The sequence below is a fragment of the Puntigrus tetrazona genome, chromosome 12, assembly GCF_018831695.1.
Source record: "Puntigrus tetrazona isolate hp1 chromosome 12, ASM1883169v1, whole genome shotgun sequence".
NCBI classification, from domain to species: domain Eukaryota; kingdom Metazoa; phylum Chordata; class Actinopteri; order Cypriniformes; family Cyprinidae; genus Puntigrus; species Puntigrus tetrazona.
In genome coordinates, this window is record NC_056710.1 from 1,066,799 (window position 1) to 1,091,409 (window position 24,611).

At 37.3% G+C, this 24,611-nt stretch overlaps 1 protein-coding gene across 1 annotated transcript in view; it reads left to right on the forward strand.

Annotated features, from left to right (window-relative positions):
* Window positions 1-3,477: 3,477 nt before the first annotated feature.
* Window positions 3,478-24,611, forward strand: part of prkg1b (protein kinase cGMP-dependent 1b) — a 111,873-nt gene continuing 90,739 nt past the window's right edge. The window contains 2 exon segments of the mRNA XM_043253965.1: window positions 3,478-4,143; window positions 13,060-13,226. Of these exon segments, the coding sequence (XP_043109900.1) occupies window positions 3,839-4,143; window positions 13,060-13,226 (472 nt within the window). The 5' untranslated portion in view covers window positions 3,478-3,838.

Sequence of the window (24,611 nt, forward strand, 5' to 3'; positions counted from 1 at the left end):
CAATTCTTGAAACAGTTTATGAAATAACCTCTAACTTGTAACAGAATGAGACACACTTTATTGAAGTGTCAAACTATAAAAATCAAAGTATATGCATGCATTATAATTAGCTGACATTAACGTACATAAATGTCGGTCCATAATGCTTATAACAATGCATTCATATACATTAGAAGTCCACATCTGGTCTGATGCTCTCAAGCATAAAAGCTCTGTTTCACACTCTTGCTCAGTGTCCAATAGCCCTAACCTTGTTGAATATTTAATGCCGGCTGTTACATATTTAATGCCACAGATATTCACTTCTATATTTAGGATTCGTATATTGTAACATTCAACTTTTCCTGGAACCATGTGGAATGTCCTGCATTTAGTGGGAATAAGTAAACCCCATTTCTGTAAATGAGTGTCTTTATTAACCTCTGCAGGGTTTAGCGATAGCTGTGGCTTTCTGGATATTATTGAGATCAAGGCTACATTTCATTTAGCTTTACTCCAATTCAACAGATAATAATCAGTTTTGGATTGCAATAAACATTTTTCCCAATTTTTTTTAACTATTGGCTGTTCTTAAACCACTTCAAAACTGAAATGAATTCCTGTTAATATCCACTAGATGTCAGTAAAATATCATCATCCCACAAAAGGTTGACATTAAAAACAGGAATATAATGCTCCGATATAACAGTGCGCTTCATAATAAGATCTGAAGTTTTTAGACATTTTTAGTTCGTGATGCCATATAATGCCCTACTTACCAGCATATTTATGACTGTGTAAATAATTTATTCAGCAAATAAAAGTGATGGTAATTCAGTGAGTTGACCATTTTTTGACACTGAAAAGAACAAGAAAAAATGATTGAGCATGAAATCAACACAGGTATTAAAAATTATTTAAGTATCATGTTACACTGAAGACTGGAGTAACGATGCTGAAAAATCAGTTTTGCATCACAGGAATATATATATATATATATATATATATATATATATATATATATATATATATATATATATATATATATATATATATGTGTGTGTGTGTGTGTGTGTGTGTGTATTATGTCATATGTGTATTATGTCATATATAGTAAACCAAACCCCTTGCCATTTTAAATCTTATAACATTTAACCTTGGTTTTTACTGTATGAATTTATACACCGCACTTTCAGTAGTCAGGTTCTTGTGACTGATAAAAAGCGATCTCTTTGACAAATACTGCCCGCCCTCTTCTCTGATCCTGTGTGTTCTCATGTAGAACTCCTTATATAATCAACAAGCTGCTTGAAAAGCACTTGAGAATGGAAAGTGTGTTATCTTTCCTGTGCTGATAAAAGGCTGCAGCGTAACGCCGGCTTGTGCTGCAGATCCAGACTCGGGCCTTCCACATTAGCATCACATCTCTCACGTCCACACCGGCGCAGACACTTTGATCTGCGTCTGGTCTCCAGTTCTTGTAAATGGTTTGCAAGGAGGACAGAGGCTCATCAATCGTGCTTAATTGGTCTTTTCTGTTAGGCCTGATAAATGGGATTCACGTTCATTTTGGGCCGGTGCTCATGGAAATCATTGAAAAGGAAGGCATGGACTAGATACTGAATTATGTCCCTTGTGAGGGTTGTGTGCTACATTGTGGGTTTCAAAATTCAGGGCATTTACTAACCACCATAATGTCTTGTACTGAGAGAGATTTTTTCTGTCACTAAACGAACTCGTACATTAAGCAAGTTGTAGACAGAGCAAATTACACAAAAATATTTAGTATAAGACATAACAAATTTAACAGGTATATATATATATATATATATATATATATATATATATATATAGTAGGTCAGTCAAGCCAATTAGATAAATGTTTAGTCATCTCTGTATGTGTATACTTAATCCACTAGAGGGCGCTTTTAATCCTATTTTTTTAATTATGTGTTCTTGCCATTATTGTTATATGTTCTTGGCATTTTTAAGCACTGTAGTATCATTGCTATACTATTAGGCTATGCTATAGTTTTTATTAAAAAAAAAAATTAATTCCTAGATTATAGTTTTGTTGATATTTTGAATTGTTTTATTACTTTTTAATTTTAAGATTTTGATCATTTTATTAATTTACTTTTATAAAACGTATTAATTTTTATAATTTGTTATATGTCTATATAGTGTTTTTATTTATTTATTTTTTAAATTTACTTCATAAATATCATTAGTTGTATATATTTTATTTTAGTGAATATTTATTTATTTTTCACATATTTTCATTTATATTTTACGTTTTAGTTCACTATAATAATCCTGTTTTGAAATTATATTGCTCTGGATTCCGTAAGTTTTCTATCTAACATGCTTATTGTTGAATTATAGCATAATGTGCAAGAAGACTATAAGGACATACAAGCGCAACAATTTCATGGTCAGAGTAATAATTTAGCACTAGACAGTGGGGGCAGTTAATGAGCTGAAATGGAGCACCAGCTGGTTGTGTGTTAATGGGAAGGACCCAGATGATGTAAGGGACTATGAAGAAGAAACATGTGGTACAACTCCAGAGCATCATCTGGACATACAGCTTGTTTTGTGCTGATAACTGCAGTTGGTTGTGTAAACATACACTGCAGAACCCATGATATTCATTAGTGGAAAGGGCTCTCATCCCCGGACCATCCAATAATTTTTGGGTCAGCTATATTCCCTTGAGTGTTACTTTACAGTGAGGGACTATTGTACTGTAAATGCACATGAAATGAAATTGCACCAGTGTTAAATCCCTAAGACTGCTGCTGTTGCTATAAAATGCAAAAAAAAAAAAAAAAAAAATGCAAATAAAAAAGCAAAAAATAAATAAATAAATAAATAATAATAATAATAATAAAAAAAAATATATATATATATATATATATATACTTTCAAAAATATATTTTTCTTTTTTATTATTTTGATTTTGATTTTATATATATATATATATATATATATATATATATATATATATATATATATATATATAAAATAAAAAAAAAAAAAACACTTATTTTTGAAAGGCAAATAAATAAATAAATAATCTTTGATTTCTTAACTACCAAAAATGTATTTATTATTTGGCCAGTGAATGACTGAATAAATAAAAAATAAATTACCAGTCACCTTCACCAGCGACCTCAATATCTGAAAATGACATTTTGATCAAATACAGTATTTTGTGTTTCATAAAACATCACTCGATAAACGCATGAAGTCGGTGCAGAATTTGATAGAATTTACGGTAAAGTTAAATGGCGAGATTTTTTTTTTAACCATTGGGTAACAAAAAAAAGTCTAGTTGGTTGTCGAGAAAACAACAAAATTAAAAAGTGATATATGATTTACTGAAGACTGCACACGTTTTCAGAAGATACTTTAACAGAGAAGAAGTCTGTTATCGTTCGGTGGAAGGCAGCGCACTTGAAGGCTCTCGGCGGCTGTTACAGGTGCGCGCTCGAGTCTTTCCTCATTGGCTCGTCGGGGAGCCACGAGCGCGCTGCGTTCACTGCGCGCTCATGGCGTTCCACTCGCGCTCGACAGCTGCGACTGACGTATTCGGACAAGAAATGAATGCCCTGTGAAACTTCTCCGTCTCCCGAACGCGATGTCTGCAGGCGCCGTGGGTGTTTCCCCGCTCATTCCTCCGGTGTAAGCGATCCGAAAGCCCGCCGGTGGATCGGCGCGTCACGTTTTTTTTTATTTATATATATTTTTTGCCGACAGCACCACGGAAAACACGACCCGAAGCGGTTTGCTTTTTTAAATTTCATGACCGCGCGCTAAGTTGGAAACGACTCCGGATCGTTGGCTGCGGGGAGAGATGGGCACTTTACGCGATCTCCAGTACGCGCTGCAGGAGAAGATCGAAGAGCTGAGACAGAGAGACGCGCTCATCGACGAACTGGAGTTGGAGCTGGACCAGAAAGACGAACTCATCCAGAAGCTTCAGAACGAGTTAGACAAATACCGATCCGTTATAAGACCGGCGACTCAACAAGTCCACAAACAGAGTGTCCTCCAAGAGCAGCAGAGGACCAAGAGACAGGCGATCTCAGCCGAACCTACAGCCTTTGATATTCAAGACCTCAATCACGTCACCTTGCCTTTCTACCCGAAGAGCCCACAGTAGGTGCTGCTTATATCTGATCAGTGTTGAATCTCAACGAAGTGCGTTACTGATGCAATTACGCATACGCAACCTTGAATCGTGCGTCGTCGTCTTTGTGCTGTGCTCATTTTACGCGATTGATCTCGGTCAGTAGGACACCTCGAGTTCCTTGGTGCGAGCTTAATCGTGTCCATCCATCAAAACCCGTCTCCGTCCGAGCCTTCATTACAGCACTGATGTGATATATTGCGCATATAGGCAGCCAGCCGGTCTGCTGGCCACCTGTTGATTGTTTATCAACTTTGAAAGGGAGAAAAAAAAGTGCACGTGCAGATTGCAGATCATGCAAGCGACATATTAATGTAAAAATATATTACATTAGTTTCAGCATTGATTTGATATCGGAGAGCAAGTCTTACCCGGAAGCGTGAGCAGCAATGTAAATTATATGGTAAATTAAAAAAATTACCTTCAAAATGATTGCAGGAGACGTGGTATATCGTACACAGAGTAGCATAACGTGCAGAGTATAATGAATAAATATGGATATACAGATCCACGATCATTTTCCAACCGTTCACTTAAAATGATGAAATTTACTATGAAAAATCCAATGCATTAGGAAAAAGTGTATGTGAAATTGAGGTATATGATTAACACGTATATGATATGGCGTTAGTAACATTCTTTCTAAAAGCAGAACCCCAAAAAAGGGGTTGGTTGCATGAAATAAAGTAAATAAAAAACCTTGGAATTATTTTATTTTAGCAGTATATATGTACTTATTTGAAAAGAGTGTGAACTTTTTCGCACAGTAAATATTTTATCCGATCAGATTCAGCTTTATTGCGCTTGTGCAGAGCAAGTCTGACCAAAAGTGAGTATAGCATAGCCTATAAATAAATAAACTGTGGTAAAAGTGTAAAAAATTGGCTAACGGCAGCCCAAATGACCGCTGCGATGCAGGAGACATGGTATATTGTATGTCATTTAGTTTATATAACAGTATAATCAGCAAATTGTAATATAATTTATATATACGGTCTGGGTCCACATGGAAAATATGGGAACCAAAACCTGTAAATAAACTGGTGGTTTTAGGATTTAGAAAAAATGCAAAAGAACTTATAATAAAAATAATAATAATAAAAAGATTAAATGATTATTTTTTTCAAATCCAAAAGCACGTTCGTGACGCTGACCATGTGCACTTTCTGCACAGACGGTCAGATGTTATTGCTTCCAGTGAAGCGTTACATCTCAAATCATTCTGAACAGCAGGACAGCAGGTTCTGGTCATATCAGCAGTAGTTCAGCTCTCAAAACAAAACAGACCCCACTCCGTAATAGAAGTATATATATATATATATATATATATATATATATAGCAGTATAAGATCAACATTTGTTACACCGGCCTTTTCAGTCTCATATCAGCAACAAAGGTGCGATGTTAAGCATCTGAAACCGCTTTAAAGCCTTTTAAAACTACGTACAACGAGTTCAATGAAGCCGCGTGATGATCTGTAAGGAAATCACACAACTGGAAAGGAGAGTAGATGCTTAGCGCCGTCGAGAATCTTTTCATCTTCTCCTCAGCTGGATCTCTAGAGCGGCATTATCCAAAAAAAAAGCCTCCCTCATCCACCGGCAATTCCATCGTTTTCTCCTGCAGCTCATCTCCCTCCACCCTCAGCGTCTTTTCTTGTGAGCATTTCAGTTCTCCTCGTGTTTATGTCTGGTGAATATTTACTCTTGTTGACGAGCGCGTGTTGGTCGAGAGCCAGATGCCTACCGTCTTCGTGAAGACATCACAATCTTTTGTGCTGGCGTTCCTGATTGCCGATGGTACAGACCGAGACTAATTTCACTTGAACAATAACTATGCATGAAACCATCTGACGAGTCACGCCCATATAGATTTGTTTATTTATTTGACACGTGTTGCTTTAATAACGGAAGGCTGGATGTATATCGAATATGAAGACCCCGTTCATTCACAATCAAAGCTTTTAGTCTACTTCCATTAGTTTTAAAGCGTTTGTATGCTAGTTAACTCCTAAAAGATGCATTTAGTTGTCTTTAGAATCTGCAATATCTGCAGAATAAGCAATAGTTAACAAATTGTATTCATCAGCTCATACAACTTATAAAAAAAGTTGAAACTGCTCAACATATTTTGGTGAGCCGTGTAAAAAACGTAAGCTGCCATGACTTTCTGATAAAGTAAAAGTTTTCAAAATCAGTAAAAATGATTGACGTAGTTAAATAATTTGGTTAAAATGATTAATGGCTTATTAATATTTGTACACCTATAGTAATTGAGGAACCGCATGAAGAAATTAATTCCCAAAACAGGAAATGACATAGTCGAGAAGTCTCCTGGATTAAGAAACTTTACCCTCTCTATCGCCATCTGTGGTTAAAAATGTAATTAAAATCGGATAGTAGTCTTTTCACACTTTACAATGTTTGAGACATGACCAATCAAAGCTGTTCAAAATAGTCGCCGGCAAAGCAAACCCACCCAAAACGCTTTAGTTTTGTTGAGTGAGACTGATTGAGTTCTTCAGTGTCACGGAATGCTTTTATTATATCCAGCTAAGCACAGGTAAGATATGAACATAAAATTCATTGTGCAGCGTAGTCAAAGTCTTTAATTATAACGAGAGTTCAGTCAGGGAACTGAACGGACGGCTCCGGTAATTAGAGAACGCATGCTTTCTTTATGCAATTTATTCACAACCATTTTTCACGCTGCTAAAAAGACCAGTCTGAAGTTAATCATGTGCTCACTGTCTTGATTTATGGTAGCTACAACCACTTCTCTCCGCTCTCACACAATAATAAGAAAAGGACATTCTTTTCTTTGGTTGCAGACATGAAGTTAATGCAAAAAACGAATGACGCACGCAACCGGACAGCTCAGACTTGTAGGTTTGCTGTGGTCGATAATGGCAAGACATGAACCCCGTAAAGTTAATGTAAACCCTACACCAGTTTTTCTGAACCCAGATTTGACCCATATGTATGCTATGGAATAATAATCGAATATTATTAATTCATTTTAATGAAAAAAAAAAGTTGTGCAGTATCATTTATTTAATAATATAAATATAAATCATTTGATCATATAAATTATTTATTAATAATTTGACCTTTTAATGGTAAGTTTGGTTCGGGAGGTTAAAGTTTAATGTTGTGATTAAAATATTCATTAAATATATCTATCCATAATTGATAAATATATAAATTATAATAATATATAAAAATAATATATAATTAATTATATTTCATTAAAATGTGCAATTACTTTTTGCTTGATTGTTACATTAAATTAAAATTATTTCTTAAAACCTTTTAAAAAAATTTTAAAAGCCAACATTACTATTTGACATATATTTTTTCTTAATCACAGACAAGTCTGAATTGTCATTGACCTTTTTGGAAAATGACTCATTTTGCCAATTCATTTAAAATCCTCTTTACAGTGGGAATCCCTTCTCCAAATGACTAATATTGGCTACTAAAAAAAATATAAAAAAATTGAAAAGTATTTAAAAAACAAATTAAATGGGAAATACATTGACATAAGAAAATAAAAATGCACTTACCAGGTTGTGACTACATATACCTGCACAAAACATCACCAGACAGTTGTGTCTGGTTTAAAAAAAAAACAAAATACCTGGTTTTGGGAATCTATTATAAATGCCATTGTTGCAAACAGAAAAAGTCATTTTACTTCTAGCCAGTTTACAACAGTTCACCCCATGCAATCCTTTAAAGCACGAACATTATATAAAGGCTACGATTACGTTTCTTTTGTCCTTAATTGCACTGATGCACAATTTTGACCTTTAAAAACAAACGCTGGAGCACCTGACATTTGTTATAGTGTGCGTGAGAGACACGAATGACTGCGAGCCGGATCCAGCGAGTGTCTTTACATTGTTCTCCCCCGGCTCCGCAGCTCTCCCGTTAAGTTTTGCGGAATCTATCCATCTCACTTCCCACCAAAGGAACATATTTTCTCCTTTTATGGAAATGGCTCGGCGTTGTTCTCCGTGTCTGGGCAGACATGAATCTTTGTTAAACAAAAGAGCGGAGAGTGGGTTAAGAAGAGCTGTAAAAGCGTGCTGAGAGGGAAGGACTGTTAGGTAGGAGATGGCAACACACGCTGCAAGTGTGCCAGATCTACACTATCTGCCAGCCTATCTGAAGTTATTCAGCGTGGCTCAACAAAGCCATGCTCCATCTGGCTTCGAAATCACTTCGGCATTCCACCGAGTGGCCTGCCAGGACACCATAATGATGCCTCAAATATCAAAGACTCTGATTAAATTGAGGCTCCTGATGCGAGGTGGCATTTTCTGCGCACTTTGCTATGGTAACCCCTTCAGAGCAATACTGTCCGTCTCAGAAGACTTTGAAATCTGCCCACCACCTGCAGCTTTGAGCTCAAAGAGAAAGATCAGTGCATGCCCGCTTAGTTTGTTTTAATGAATTGCGGAAACGCGGAAACTAATGATCGCAGTTTCTGTTTATATTCCCTCCGTTTTAATTTGAAACGCATCGTTTTTTTTCCGGGAACTGCGTGTAGGCTTTAATAATTTAATCCACATGAGCCATTTTTGGGGGGGTTAAATAAGTCTTTGGGAACCAGGAATCTAAAATTAGGCAAGCAGAAAAGAATTGCAATCTTTGCACGAGAACACTGCAACAATGTAGGATCCTGTATCAGCTGGCTTCACGCTTGTGAATGCGGCCGCCGATCGTGATCTGCGGAGCGGAGTACTTGTAAATGATTTATGGATTAGTGATTTGCTATTCAAAATAAGTCGTGATGCAAACAGTCCGATATGGCATCGCTTGGGACGCGGAGAGCAGTGTAGGTATATTTTTAGCGAAGGCGCCTAGGCAATGGAATCGCCATTGGCTAGTGAATTATTTAGTTTACTCACCAGGCTACATTTTCATTTATGTCGTTTTTTTAATCGTAGAAATCAGAGATGTTCCGTACATTACCTGTCATTCAGAAACAGAACTAAACAATCTCTTAAAGTGTTGCCATGTCTTTTTTTTATATATGTGTTTGAACTAGTTGAATATCATGATTCACTTATGAATATTTAACATTAAGGAAGTTAAAGGGGATAGTTCACGCAAAAATTCAATTACTCACCCTGTAGAGAACCTTTGTTTTTCTTCGTGACACAAATTAAGATATTTGTGATGAATTCCGAGAGCTCTCCGATCCTCCACAGACGATCAAAAATGTCTTCATTTGCGTTCTTACAGGTTTGGAATGACACGAGAAAAAGTAATTAATGACAGCATTTTAATTTCAGAATTTTCCTGTGTTTTAAAATTGCAATTCACTACATATTGAAGTTGTAATCATTTCATTGAATGCCATATTTTATTTGGAAATTTGAGCTATTAATACTGCATCACAGTGCCCCTATACCGTTTTGAGATATCAAGTCATTGCTCGTTCACTTGTCATCCTCTCTTTATTGTTGGTTGATAGCTGCCCATGTCTGTATGTGGGAATAATAGATCGTCTTAACATAATGTCTTCATTAAGAATGAAAAGTAGAATGATTTGTTGTTAATCCCCCTTTCAGGGTCAGACAAAAGGAACAATTAGGGCTATATTTCTCTAGACCATAGCACGATCGGGGGATAAAAAAACCTGCACATGAAATGAGTTTATAATCCTATAAGTGTTCAATTAGTTTCTATCTCATGTTCCCCTATGCATACGAACTGTCGCACATGTCGTATATGCTGTCGTTTGTGTTTGATTTGAACAGTTATTAACAGTGACGACTCAAGAGTCTCATTAGCTGACCAGAATCAAACACGATACGCATGAAGTGCATTTGGCCTTTTTCAAGACGACTAGCTCACTGATTCTTGAGTACTGTGTGAAATAAAGTGCATTATTTTTAGTTAATCCATTTGACATTAGGGTTAGGTCTATCTCATATAAAGAAAAAAAAACCCAAAATAAAATTAGCATTCACTTTAATATATTTTATTACACACACACACAATAGTAGCTGTTTAACTGGTGATGTTAGTTAATTAAAATTCTGGTTAATTGTCTAAAATCCTCAATCAGCTGATTTACGTCACATTTTTAGTTGACATTTAGGTTGTGGCAAAAGTTAGTTTAAATTAAAATGCCCTGTTATGGATTTTTGAGAATAACCTTTTATACAGTGTGTAACACAGCTGTAAGTTAATTAAAACAGCCTATAAAGTTTTAAAACTGAAATCGTACCATGTATAAAATTACAGTCAGTCAAAATAAATTCTGCTATATTTAAGACAAATTTCAAGCCATTTCATGTTGATGTCCACATGAAATGTTAGCATATTGATCGCCCACTTGTTGTGCTCAAAGACAATAAAACTGTATTTTGGCGTTGGTCCTGATTGAAAATGCTAATTCATAATTTGCCACTAGGTGAGACTTTTGGAGCGTTAATGCTGTACACAAAGCAGCACTGCATTCACAAACGCTGCTTTATCGGGCAGGCATGATGAAATGGAAATGGAATCTACCAATCAGAGCAATCACTGGGTTTGGGCAAAGGAAGGGGTTTGGACAAATAAATCGTTGAGTGAATTGTTTTGGAGCCGTTGAGAGAATAAGGTAAAAATAAATGCATGTTATAAGACAATGTAGGAGTTTTTTTACTTTGTAGGCATGTCAACCTGTTGTTGGGGACTCCCAAAACCAAAATACGAACCTTTCATAACCCATAATCGAGGCGCTTATATTATGACTTTGAAATAGCCTAGTTTATTAATAAGTAAAGACAAAAAAGCAAGGATATATTTGCAGTCTTTAGTATTCAGCCAGTGAGTGAAATGTTATATAATTTAATTTAAATTAGCATGTTAATACTTAATTTCCCAAGTAATTCTGGGCAGAATCGTTGTATTTGTTTTGTCTCATATCTCAAGAATCACTGAGTTATATTTAGTGAGAGGTCAGCTTCTCATACAAAAACGCCATTGTTTGTAGCACTGGTGAACACATGGATGACGAATCCGAAACTCTGCTAATTGTTAATGTCATTAGTCCAGGCAGAACCGCAGATCTTGAGGTCTTATCATCCGCCCATGGGACATTAGTGCCCAGCAGGAGTGTGTGAGTGGTAGTAACGCAGTGTATCTGAGCAGTCATCTGTCCGCCCCATGTCCTCCTCGGGCTCCATTCGTGCACTCTTGCACAGATGGTGCGTTTTTGCCATCATCTCTGCCACGCTGCCATTCCTAATCAAAAAAGAAAAAAAAAGATCCAATATTTCCACATGCAGATCTTCTTGTGCAATGATTGAATAATCAGATTTACCCAGTGCATGATTAAAAATAGATTCGCGGAAGGGAACTTGGAATGCAGTGGCACTAGCGAGGCCATCTGACAAGCATTGTTCAATAAAATGTGGCGTTGTCAATGAAAATGACTCATCACGTAAATGCAAGACACACTCCATACGAAAGAATTCATCCATTGACGTGGCGAGGTATTGATTGCATTCACAAACCCAGGTATGGGGGATTCTCTCTGATTATTTCAGCAGTCGACACTTTTCCGTGAGTAATCTCGCACGCTGTGGTGTTGAATGGAGGTGTCTGCGATTTCAAGAAAAAAGAGAAAGATTTCAGTTCTTTTGGAGGAACCCAGTAGTCTTGCTCATGGGTTTTCAAAAACGTCTTGATTTGTTTTTGTTTTATAAACATGGTGGGCAGAGCTGACGATTTCATCACCAGGTGCGTCCTGTTTATGTCTGTGCATTTTTCTGCTTGGGGACCTTTTGAAGCTATTAACATGTTAGAGGAACGGACAAGTAAGTAAAGGGTGGGACATGGCTGGTATTAAAAGCACAATAAAGCGATGCATTTGAATGCAGCGAAGTTCAAATGTGCTCAAAAATATGTTAAATTGCTCGTTGTGACAGGGTGTTCACATTAACGCGTTCAAGTTGTGTTTTAAAACGGCTCACACTCACACAAGTCCTTTAGGATAGTGCTTGTCAGACTGTAGGAACGTGATGATCATGTCACACTGTGGGATCTCAGTTGTTATTAATGTCAAACTGTACGACAGTCAAGACGTGTTAAAAAAGGCGTGCGTGGAGTTTTACGTCAACCCACACGTTATTAAGCGACCGTAAGCTGCATTGCACGCGGGGCTGAAATGTTGGTTATCATGAAAGGGGTGGCAAAACCAGCATATTTAAGAAGAATATTAAGCAGCACCACACACCCACACGAAAAAACAGCGACACAACCGTTTTTTATCATAGCAAAGGCAACATAGCAGGAGCGCAGGAGTTTATATAGAGCATATATACAGTGTCCTCAACGGTCATTCAACGGTCATTAATCGGCTGCCTGTGAACATGTCAAACTAATGATCAAAGGCTTTGGATTTTAATTAGGAGACAATAGGAGGTGTGTGAGTATGTTAGGTCTTAAAGAGAAGGCAGCCAAATATACCTGCTGCTTCTGTGTTACTAGTAGAAATCAAACTACAGCAGAAAAGAGAAAATTACCCACTGCTTTAACTAAGTAATATTTGTAGCTTTAAAAAAAAACAAACTGATTATTTAATTCAATTTCGGTAGCATTTCTTCAGCCGAATGCTATTAGAATTAAAATTATTTCCCACTTTTCTATCTTTGTCCTATTGTGTGTATTTATTTCTTTGTTCTGACTGTTTACTTTTCTTCAGTTAGCTTGATAACTTTTTACTCGAAGTTGTAGGGCTTAATATTTATTGCTCATTAACTTTCAAAACCAACATTAAAAAGAATTATAAGACTGTGGATCATGATCCTTCCTGAAAAATCGCCCACCACTGTTTTTTTAAAATAAGCAGTTCAGTTTTCCTTTATCCTTGTTATCCACAGGTCTAAGGAACTAATCAAAGAAGCCATTCTTGACAATGACTTCATGAAGAACCTGGAGCTGTCTCAGATTCAGGAGATTGTGGACTGCATGTACCCTGTGGAGTATGATAAAGAAAGTTGTATCATCAAAGAAGGCGATGTGGGCTCCCTGGTCTATGTCATGGAAGGTAGGTCATGTCAAAGTTTTCCTGCTGTTTACTCTACTGTGTTTTACAACTCTAACAGATGATATACAGGCAGGCCAGTAAACCACAAGAGGCTGAGCATTAAAGTGATTTTTACCTTGGATATGGAACAGTCTTTGGCAAAAACATGTTGTATTGTTTATCTTTGCAGGCATTAAACTGCATTATTTAAAAAGTATTCTATTATTTAAAATATATATATTTTTAATTCATGTTTGTTCCAATTTAGTATTACTTAGATAAAATATTTACCAGTAAATTGGGTGAATTCATTAAAAAGGTCCAGTTTAGCTCATATACATTTCTACATAAAAAAAGTTTTGTTATAGATGCCATAGAAAAACATATAGTTAGTTTTGGATTCCTCAAATAACCTTTCCCTGAACCGTTTTTAAAAGTGTAAAGAACATTTTAATAATCTAAATAACTTTTTTCCACCATAAAGGACATTTTGTCCAATGAAAAGGCTTTTCAGAAAGTTTAAAGGGTACATAACGCACATAGTTTCACCCAATCTCATGATAATCTTTAGTACCTATAAAGTATTACTGCAACCTTCATATTTCCAAAAAGTCTTTAGTTTTGTCATATTTGTATAAAAAAAGATACAGCTTCATGATTCTCTCCGAAAAAAGCCAAGCTCCTGGAGGTGTGCTGTGTAGTTGGACCTAAAGAGTGACAAGCACTTGTGACGATTGCAACAAAAGAGACATTCACATAAGGATTACTTTATAAAACTTTGTCCATGCTTAGCTTGAGGATCCAACTCTTTAACAGTATAAACAATTCTAAATGCACAAAACAGCATGGTACACCCCCCTTTAAGGTTCTTCATGGAGCCATCGATGACAATAAAGAACCTTTACTTTTAATAGTGTAAAAGACCAGCCAGTTTGGAACACTTTGTAATGAAGTCCGAAGTTATGAAAAAGCTTCTCGATGATTAAGCAGTTTATAGCTATAGTTTCATGTTTGGTTTCTGCTCTGTGTAGATTAATTACCACTTGGATGTAAATGTCCCCCTCATTATGTAAATTAAATTTTATGGTCATAAAATCTGTAATACTTCTCACAGGCCCACTCCATTTTTTACAATTTGTTAAATTAATGACTGTTATGAAAGGAAATGTACCATGTAGTAACTCACAAATCACTTTATTTTCTAGAGCGCAGCAGTGGAACGGGGGTTACAAACCAAACTAGACTCTATTCAGTTGTACATTTTTGGTTGTCACTCTGGTTTATAGCCAAACAACACGATAACAAATTTAGCCCTCTAAAATATAGCTGGTTCTGTTTGAACACTGGCTTAGAACTGGACTCGAGGAATAATAGCCGTAGCCTTATTTAATGCACTTCCAACTCAGCTTTTCATCTCCAGGCTGCTGGTTTGAATGGTGAGTTTTATGGTCACCTTGGATCTTTTCACAGACATAACATAGCTCTCTTTCTTCTTTTATCATGTTATATTTCCTTGTGGTCTATCTCAGATTCTGCTGCAGTGCTGTTCGAGTTCTTTCTAATGCTGTTTGTGACATGAAATCTCTTGATTTGTTGACTATAAATGAAAGTCCTTTTAGCTGTATTCACATCTTATTTAAGCGATCAGCCGTCCGTGTATTTGGTTTTAAACGCCACAGGGTTTTTCTGAATGCACAACCCCCCAAGGTGCTACAGCGGCCTCTGGAAGAATTTAAAAGTTCACTTGTCTTTCTAAATAATATTCTGAGTTGATTGTGAAGTGCGCCTTGTAAGAAAATGTAATTGGTCTCTAGTTGCTCTCAAAAACATGTACAGTTAAAAAAATGGTTTCTAGTCTTAAAGGGAACTCTAGGTATTAATATAACATAAATTATGCCTCATACTGAAATGTGTAGAAGAAAACCCATGAATGGTTTGTTACAAAAAAAAACCCTCACATCGTATTATACATATTTCGGACTGTGGGGGCGCCATTACTCTTATGACATAAAATGGTTGCACTCGGTGAGCTAGACAACTCAGAAAATAAAATACTGATATGATGACTACAGCAAATAAATGAGCTTGCAGGATGCAATGGATATTAGCACAGGCTTAAACCAAATGCTCTACCATGCTTTTTCTCCACAAGAAGTCTAAATGCTCTGGATATCGAGGGAAATAAGCGTGGGTATGTTTACATCCTAACGCGATGGCATAGCATTTCTTGTCTCAGCTGTTTGTAAGCTCTTTCGGTAGCTGTGGTCTACTAAAAGAGTCAAAGCTAATCATCAGAGCTAAAGTGGAGAGGATAAAGGATGTTCTATAGGATGTTTAATTCGTTTACAGGCATCTTCCCATTATTTTGTCTGACTCTTATCGCTAGGAAAATGCCTAGGAAAGCCATACATTCGTTGTCTTATTGCCCTTCGACTGAAAATTACAACCAAAAATGACACAATATGGAATTTTACTTATGAATAATGTCTTAACACCTGGGGGTCTCTTTAAAGATTTTAGAGTGTCTACATGTACAAACTTGAAAATAAAGTTTCTAAAAGAGGGTTTATACAGCAATGCCATAGAAGATCCATTTTTGGGTTTCCCAAAGAACTTTTCGGTCAACAGTTATTAAAATATTTTTTTATGTGGTTAAATAACATTAAAAAAATCTGAATGGAACGTTTTCATGGATTTTAAAGGTTCTTTATGGAACCATCCATTCCAATAAAGAACCTTTGTGTGTTACCAACTAGGTTGACCACAGAGTTTGATTTAACACTAGGACCATGGCATATGTAGCAAGATTGCTTCCAGACGATTTCAGTTCTATTTAAAATTCATCATTAGACGCTGTAGGGTTTTTGTTTTTGCAAATAACAGAAGTGCTTGAGTGGAAATATCCTGTGAACAGCTATGAATAGGCATTCAAGTAAGGCAGATGCACCATTCTGTTAAGTAGAGCCACAGCACAGCACTGCACTGCACCCATGAACCATTTTTGCCTCTCCAAACTAACCCCTGCCAGTCACCACAGGAGGCATGCTCTTTACCTCCGGACCTTTCAGTCTGCTCCCAGTAATGTACACACAGCAGGCAGCTCACCTCCTCCTGGTTTATTGTTGTAACTGTAGAATGTGTCTTGGTTAGTTGCCTCTGGCGACAGAGATGCTAATTTCCTCTAATTTATTGCCTTGCCCTTGTGTCCGCCCTCTCATTTGATTCCAAACCCCCTAAGACTGACTGTGGTCCTCTTCATGAATGTATTTAGTAAGCATTTTTCACAATAACGTGTATGCCCTTGTATGAATCTAGATGAGCTGAAAGTAAGTGAATGTGTAATTTTAAATGTTGAAATAGTTCACCCATCAATGAAAATTGGCTAAGAATTAACTCACCTCTGCTCACCTCACCTGGCTCCTCTGCATTGAATAGGTGCTGTCAGAATGAGAGCCCAAACGACTTATAAAAACATTACAGTAATCCCCAAGTAATTCATACCACTCCAGTTCATTAATTAATGTTTCACAAGTTCACACTTACATATTATTAGCCATAATATAGAAATATAATATAGCGTATTGGTGAGTATAGTAATGCTTGCTTGGTGTGCTCTCCAGGGAAGGGCTCGGAAATGGACAGAACCTGACGTACACCCCATGTAAGCGTGTTAATAACTTATAGGTCATTGAGTTTTATTGTGGTGATGAGGCAGTGAAATGGGCGATGTTTAACCGCCAAATGATAGTAGGGATTGCAGCTGTATTTATCCCATGTATATGACGTGCTCATAATTTAACAACTCGAAGTACCCCGCCAAAAGCGTTGGACAGCTGCCAGATTAGATACCCTCATAATACACCCCGTGATCTGGAGGAAGCTGGTTTCAACATTCAAGAATTGGGTTGTTTGGTGAGCTGAGCAAGCAGCCTGTGGCATCTGAGGGGTAGGCTCTACCAGCTATTTGTACAGACTGCGAGGTTTTGGAGTGAAAGGCTCAAACCCTTGCTCTGCGGGATGCTACACTGCATTGGAAAGGGAGAGCCCTTCCAGCTGATAGAGGAGGAGCAGCGTGAAATGCCCTGGACAGGAGAACCCGAGTTGCCTTAAATGAGGCAGCTCACAGAGTCGGCATACGCGTCCTACTGGCTAATTAGAGGACAGAGGGCTATAATCTAGCTGAGAGTGCCTATGACTCTGGATATTGGATGAATGGTTCCTGTCAGTTTTAGCAGGTAAAAAGAGTTTGGTACACTCGGCAAGAAGGACTATGGCGACATCTGACTAGAGATGAAGACACATGGCATCGCATAGATGAGTGATAGATTGGTAGCGAGTATAGGAGCTCAGCTGAGAGAACTCTTGTCGACGTCTGACGTAAGATCAAGACTCACTGCATCAGACGGGTAAGCCTTGGCGGGCGGGTAGAGAGAAAAGGAAAACAGGACTGGGAAGGCTTGCAGCATTCGAAGGAAGATCAAGACTTATTAAACAGAAGTATCCTTCCAGACAGAGGAAAAGTTTTAGTTGTAAGTGTTTAAACCAATTGTCCGGTGGGGGGTAATACCTGAGTTGCTGTTTTGGCCTCGCCCATTGTTTAACAAAAGTAGGGTCATCTGACTGGAGATCAAGACTCGCTATGTCGGACATTAAGTGTCACCGAATGTTTATGGTTGGAACTGATATAATTTTCTGGTTAAGAAACTCTTGCCGACGTTTGACAGGAAATCAAGACAGGACAGATCTAAGGTGTTTTTGAAACCAGCAGCGGTTGACAGGTTTGTTGGTCTTTATTATTACACTGAACAACTGCTTTGTTGTTGCAATGCACTAATATGCCGTTGAAGCCCATTCATTCCCCCATAGAAAGGCTGCTACCACAATGAGGTATAGCTCGAAAAGAGCTGAGGATTGTGGTAAGCCTTTCAGCTGGGGGGGAGGTAGTAACCTCCGAAGCAGGTAGAGGGAGCAGTGTCTGTAAATAGATTTATATCGATGGGAGATGATACAAAATTTGTCTGTTCCATTGTTTAAAATAATCCATAATCTGAGTTAGTCGTTACATTCGTTAGATAAGGAGACAAGCTTTTCCTGCATCCTAAGGGCAATCTGTTATTGAGCTTGGAATCTACGGCACCCCTACGGCATTAGGCATTTTCACTTGGCAATGTTTAGACAAGCTAACCAAATACTGATTAAGCGTCAAATGAAAGGAGGTATGGCAGCTGTATTTATACCTATGCTCTGATTAGCTTGATTGCGTTCCACCTTTGTTAATTAGGCTAAGTATATGACGTGGTACTCCCGAACTCTGTTTATAAAACATAGTTCTGCAAAAAACTGTGTATTTGTAGGTAACAAATTCATCATTATGATGCTTTAAATTTCAAACCATTTCTAACTGCTAAAATATGAGTCCTCTGTACATAATATGGCTTATTCCAGTGAAAAAGCCATCTTGATTAAGGAGAGAAATATACATAATTTACAAGCATGGCAGTGGTTCCCAACCGGTGTGCCGCGGCACTAAGGGGTGCCGTGAGATCTTTTGAGGGTGCCGCCAAAATTTCGGGGAAAAAATTCCAAGGGTGCCTCAAACAAGAAAAGGTTGGGAACCACTGGTGTAAACAGTATTCTCATATCATCTAGGACTAGGTATAAGGTGTTGTTGCATGCAAACTCTCGAAATGAAACAAATAAATAAATAATAATAAAAAAGCTACGGAGATTTTAAATATCTATTTCCTTATAAGGGTGCCGGGAACTTTTGAAAGGCTTTCCAAGGGTGCCTCAAACAAGAAAAGGTTGGGAACCACTGGATTATAGGCTTGTATTTTGACTAGAAGTAACAGTCTTAGTAAAAGTAAAAATTTAAAATGTTACTTCCAGACATACAGCTTTTCACTTCAGATGAGGTTAATTGATGTTTTGGAGTGGTCTGTGTGGATTGCTTGTGGATTATTGTGATATTTTAACAGCTGTTTGCCCTGACGGCATCCATTTACTGAAGAGAATCTATTGATGAGCAAGTGATGTAATGCTGAATTTCTATAAAGTCAATGCAAATATAAAGAATGCTTTTTGATTTCCACAAAAGGTGTAGCTCTGTCTCTTTGGTACTTTCAAAATTACTTTCTTTGTTTGAACATCCTGACCAGCCTGGCAATAGTGACTTATTAACCAATGGTGTGAGTGTGGGTGGAACTGTCCGTCCAATAACAGGTCGAGAGAGTGTTTGTAAAACATGTTTATATCAAGAATGACAGAAAAGCAGTTCACTTTTAGCTGGTTTATACAGTAAGTTCAAATAGCTCAACAAAACTAGTGCCGAATGGCTAAAAAATACAATGAATATTAAATTCACATTACTGTCTTCCGTCTCTTAATGTTCATTATTATGATTAATCAACTTCAGACAGACCCCTCTGGTGCACAGCTGTCTGAATTTGAAGCAATTAAGTGTTTGAAGCAACAGGTCTACCGATTTTCTGGGAGGCAAGTGAAGGAATGAAAGGTTAGGGACATATTAATCTGACAGCTGTTAATGAAAAATTGTTATACAGACTCCCTGTGCTCAGCTTCATAAGATATAGGAGCAGAATTTAGCTCTACATCTAATATCAGTTTTGTAATACTCTATAAAGAACTGTATGTGTGTCATCTGTATTGTAGTGTTTTGTTTTAGTGGTGAAGCTAAAGGGAGTATTAATGAAGGCCATGGCTTGCGGGAAAAAGCTGTTTTTGTTTCTGGAAGTTTGTTTTTGTAGTTCTATGGCGTTTCACAGAAGGCACCAGCTGAAATATGTGGTGATTAGAGCGTGAGGGTTCTCTGACTGCCCCCTTCCTGGATGTTGACTCATAAAGGTCCTGGAGGGAGGGCAGATTGCAGCTGATGATCTTCAGTCTGCTTGGATCCAGTGAAATGGTGGATCCATATCAGACGGTTTTGAGGACGGAATTAGTGATGTCATTGTAAAACTAGGCCATCACTGTCAGCGGCAAGTTGGAAGTTCTCCGGATATAGTTGGTCAAATTTGACAAATGCAATCAATCTGTTTTCCTCTCTTTTATAAAGTAATAATAATAATAATAATGATAAGCTTGGGCATTGTTATCAGCCAAATCTCTGCTGTCTTTAAGACAATTAGTTGTAAGTTCTAACTGCACCAAGACACCGGGTATTACTTCCTTTCTTCTTAAAAAAAAGGGACACTGTTGCATATTAGGCTATTTAGTGCCATGCTATCTGCAAATTTAAGACGATTTCTTCAAGATACAGTCATTTGTGTAGAGAAGAGAAGTAGAGATGGTAAACCACCTTTCTCGTAGATTCGAATTTGCATGTATTCCTGATGTTTCCTCACTTGGTGTGTATATGTATATATATATATATATATATATATCATGGTAACCTGTATGTGAGCATACTTTAGCTTTAAAAGCCAATCCTTTTAGCTGACCCTTTCTGACAAAAACAATTGGAAATGGCAAAACCCATCAAGCAGATTGCTGGGGTTAAGTGAGTTGTGGTAAGGAAAGGTTATGATCTCAATAAATCTCCAGCCTGAGGGTCTCTTCTGTTGGGGTTGAACATGTGACCTTTGTGCAGGCATATCAGATTAATAAACACAAAGCTCAAAGTTGGACAGCAACACTGCAGGTTTTGGTGACACACAGATTTATCAAAGCTTTTCCCTGAAGTCTTGCATTTTTCCTAGTGCTTCTCAGAAAAACCTTTTTTGAGTTTGGTATTCATTCAGACAGGAAAAAATATGTCACATTTATGTTACTTTATTAAATTAATAATAATGGCCTTCGAGAAATGCTATGTGTTTTGGCTCAGTAAATGATAGTAAATTTCATAAATAACAAAGATGTCACAAGTAACACATTGAATTAAACATTAAATACTGAAGTAGTAATTTCTTGAAAAACATACTCCAATCTCACAGCAGTTTGTACATTTTTAATGAGGCGACAAATTCTTATGACTTCACACTTTTTGCTAAATCGTACGTATTTTATGAGTTACACAATTTGTATGAATTTGTACGAAAGACGTACACCTAACCCCGCCCCTAAAACTGAAATCGTACAGAATTGTATGAGCAAGGTCGTATGAATTTGTACGAATTAGCCACCTTGAAAAATACTTACAAATTGTCTGTGAGATAATAATCTTTGTGTTATTTATTGTTAGGTAAAAAATGTGAACGCCTAAAAGAAATAAATGTTGTTAATATACAGAACATTATGGGAGTATCGTTTCTTAAAGTTTTGTACCAAATGACTCCAGCTAAGCCTGGTTTCTCCAAAGTTTTTTTTTTTCTCCATTGCATCATGGATGGGGTTTTGTTTCCTTGCCGCTGTCGCCTCTGGCTTGCTTAGTTGGGAGTCACTTAATTTTATCAATTATCGTTGATTTGATTACAGAGACCATCTCTGCATTTAATAAAAAAATTGGTTTAATCTCAAAATCATTATACATTACTATCACTCTGTTCTTCTAGTTGATGCAGTTCAGTGATGCAATCTTTATTGTTAAAAGCGTTTAAAAAAGCGTATGAATAAAAGTGATTGATTAACTTATTTTATTTGTGTTAGATCAACTATCAAAAGTGGCTTTGACTCCTGTAGTGGCTACAGAGCTCATATTGTTGTAAACTTTCCCAGCCAGTCAAAGTGACGAACAACGAGCGAATCAATAACAATTTTAGCTAACTGACAAGAACATTGTTTCAGAAGAACGAGAGTGGATGTAGGCTTATCTGAAGGGCCATCGTTTGATGCGTCACACACTTAAGATTTATTAAAACTCTGATGCTTTGCAAAGTCGAGCCAATGCCAGATTATAAAACGTGTTTGAGGATGACCGTCAGTGACGTAAAATAATGCCATCATTTTACGCAAGACTTCGTTTCCTGCTTACGCAGGGTGAAGCATTGGCGAGAGACCCACTACATTTCCAGCACTCAAGTAAGCGTGATCCAAACAGGAAAAGCCTCCCCCCTTATGCCCTCTAAAGACGGCAGAAGCGATGATGAAACAAAGCTATACTTAGCCATGTGAGATCTGAACACCGAGAGCATGACTTGTCACATATACTTTCGGAAAAGACGCAGATGCAGCGGATCTCTGCTCTAGAAAACAGCAAGTAACAGTTTCTCCAGTCTTCTGCCAAACTGCCACAAACTGTCCCTGCATGCCGCTGGTTGCATAGCAACCCCGTGAATGCTCACCCATGGTAGTTTATTTACATCCGCATTAATATACTGTGGCCCACAAACCCAGCATGGAATATTGCGTAAGACCGACTGAAGTTTCAATCATGTGGAGCACAATATGTGTGAACTATGATAAGAAAACATGTTAGTCATGTGGAAATGTGACTGTTTATGCGATGGATCCAATTCCAGGTAATGAGTTTTAACTGTGAAAATGCATAAAATGGCTCACTTATTATTTGGTTTGTACAATTCTTACGTAAATTGGTGCATGACGTGGCAATAGTTCAACCAAAAATAAAAATTCTGTTATCTATTCACCTTCATGTTGTTCCAAACTTCTCCTGCTGTTGTTTTCTCCACGGAATGCTTTGGTTCGCACACAAAAATCATAACTTCAAAGACTTGAAATTGAAGTATACGTTTTGAAGCGTAATTGTTGGTTTATATCTATATCATCTAAGGATTCATGAGAAAATGTGCACATTTGGGTTAGGAACAAGACTAGACTGAATAAATAATGACACAATTTAAAATTTTTTAGTAACTAATATGGTTAAAATAATAAGGAAATGGAACGAGGCATCAAGAATAACGAATCAATCACATTCAGGTTTGCACAAAAAAATAAAAAAATTAGCTGAAAATGTACTTTAAGGTGTAGCTGAGATCTGAAGACAGATTTGAAGAATTTTGCCATTACATCATTTTGTCACCATTAGATCCTCTGCAGTGAATGGGTGCCGTCATGAGAGTCAAAAGAGCTGATAAAAATATCAATCAATACTCCACAAGTAATCCATGAACCTTCGCTTCGGTCCAAAATATGTTCCCGTAATCATAATGCTTCCTCCTTTAAAAAAAATCCATTCTCTCACGTCAAAATATATTTACATATTTGTTAAGAACCGTTTTGGACTGTAAATGGAGCATAATCTGTGCGTATTTCTCTCCTGATTCAGATGAGACGACTTTGCACTGGAGAAAACTAAATTATGAATAGAGTATTTTAATAATTTCTTACAAACATGCAGTTTTTCGCTTCGAAAAAAACAAAAACAAAAATTAACTGATGGACTGAAGCTGTGGGGATTACTTGCTGATTATTGTGTGGTTTTTATCAGTTGTTTGGCTCTCATTCTGACGGCACCCATTCACTGGAGAGGATCAATTCACCAATGCTGTATGCAATGCTGCAATGCTGAATGTACATCTCATCTACATCTTCAATGGTTTATTTTTAAAAAATTTTTACGACTCCCATTACTATTACGATCCTTCTTTTAAATCTGCTGAAGGAAGGTCTTTTCAATCGATGCCGGAGTGCAAAAGAAAACTCTTAAAAACAATCTCACAGAAACTGTTGTTTAAATTTTCATGAACCAGGCCCAGTGATCCGCGTACATTATTGAATTATTCAGTAACCCAGCCTACAACACGTTGATGATGAGCAGGAAACAGAACCTGTGGTGCTGCAGCAAAACAATTAATACACTTCCAAAACGGAGGAATTACTTTTGAGAGACTTCTGGGGTGCAGACTGTTACATAGACCCGGTTTGATGAAGTGATGCTTTTATAATCTGTTTGAAGTACGTGATAGCATTTTGTAATATTTCTAAGTGAAGTGGGTGGTGTTTGGCATTTGGTGCGAGTTGCTGTGTGGGAGTTGGATATTGCAGACTGGACTTTAGATCACGGATCTAGATCCAACCTCAGCGTTTCATGCTCGCGTTGACTCATAATTGGTCGGGCCAATGTGTGAGACCTCCCACTCGAGGATCAAGTGTCAATTAAATAGACTTTGTCAACAGCAGGCACCACTAATGTGAAGGTTAAATCCAAAGGCATGAACGTTTTGCAATCAAATGAAGGGTAAATCTTGCCTGAAGCTCCGCTGCGGGAAACGCGTTGGAGGTCTCGGCGAGGGCAGGCTGACTAGAACCGAAAGGATATTGCTTGTTTTAGTATTCAGAATCAGATCCCCTATCTTTTTTTTTGTGCGTGTGGATTAGGTTCTTCATTGTGCTTGTATAGGCAGAGATGATGCCAGTTTATTTCAAATGTGAAATGGGTTTCTTGGAAACTTTGTAACCAGACTAAGGCATTCAGCCGACACTGACCTCTACTCATTCATGAACTACAGTGTGTGTGGCGCAAACTGTTACGCAAGAATTTTTTCA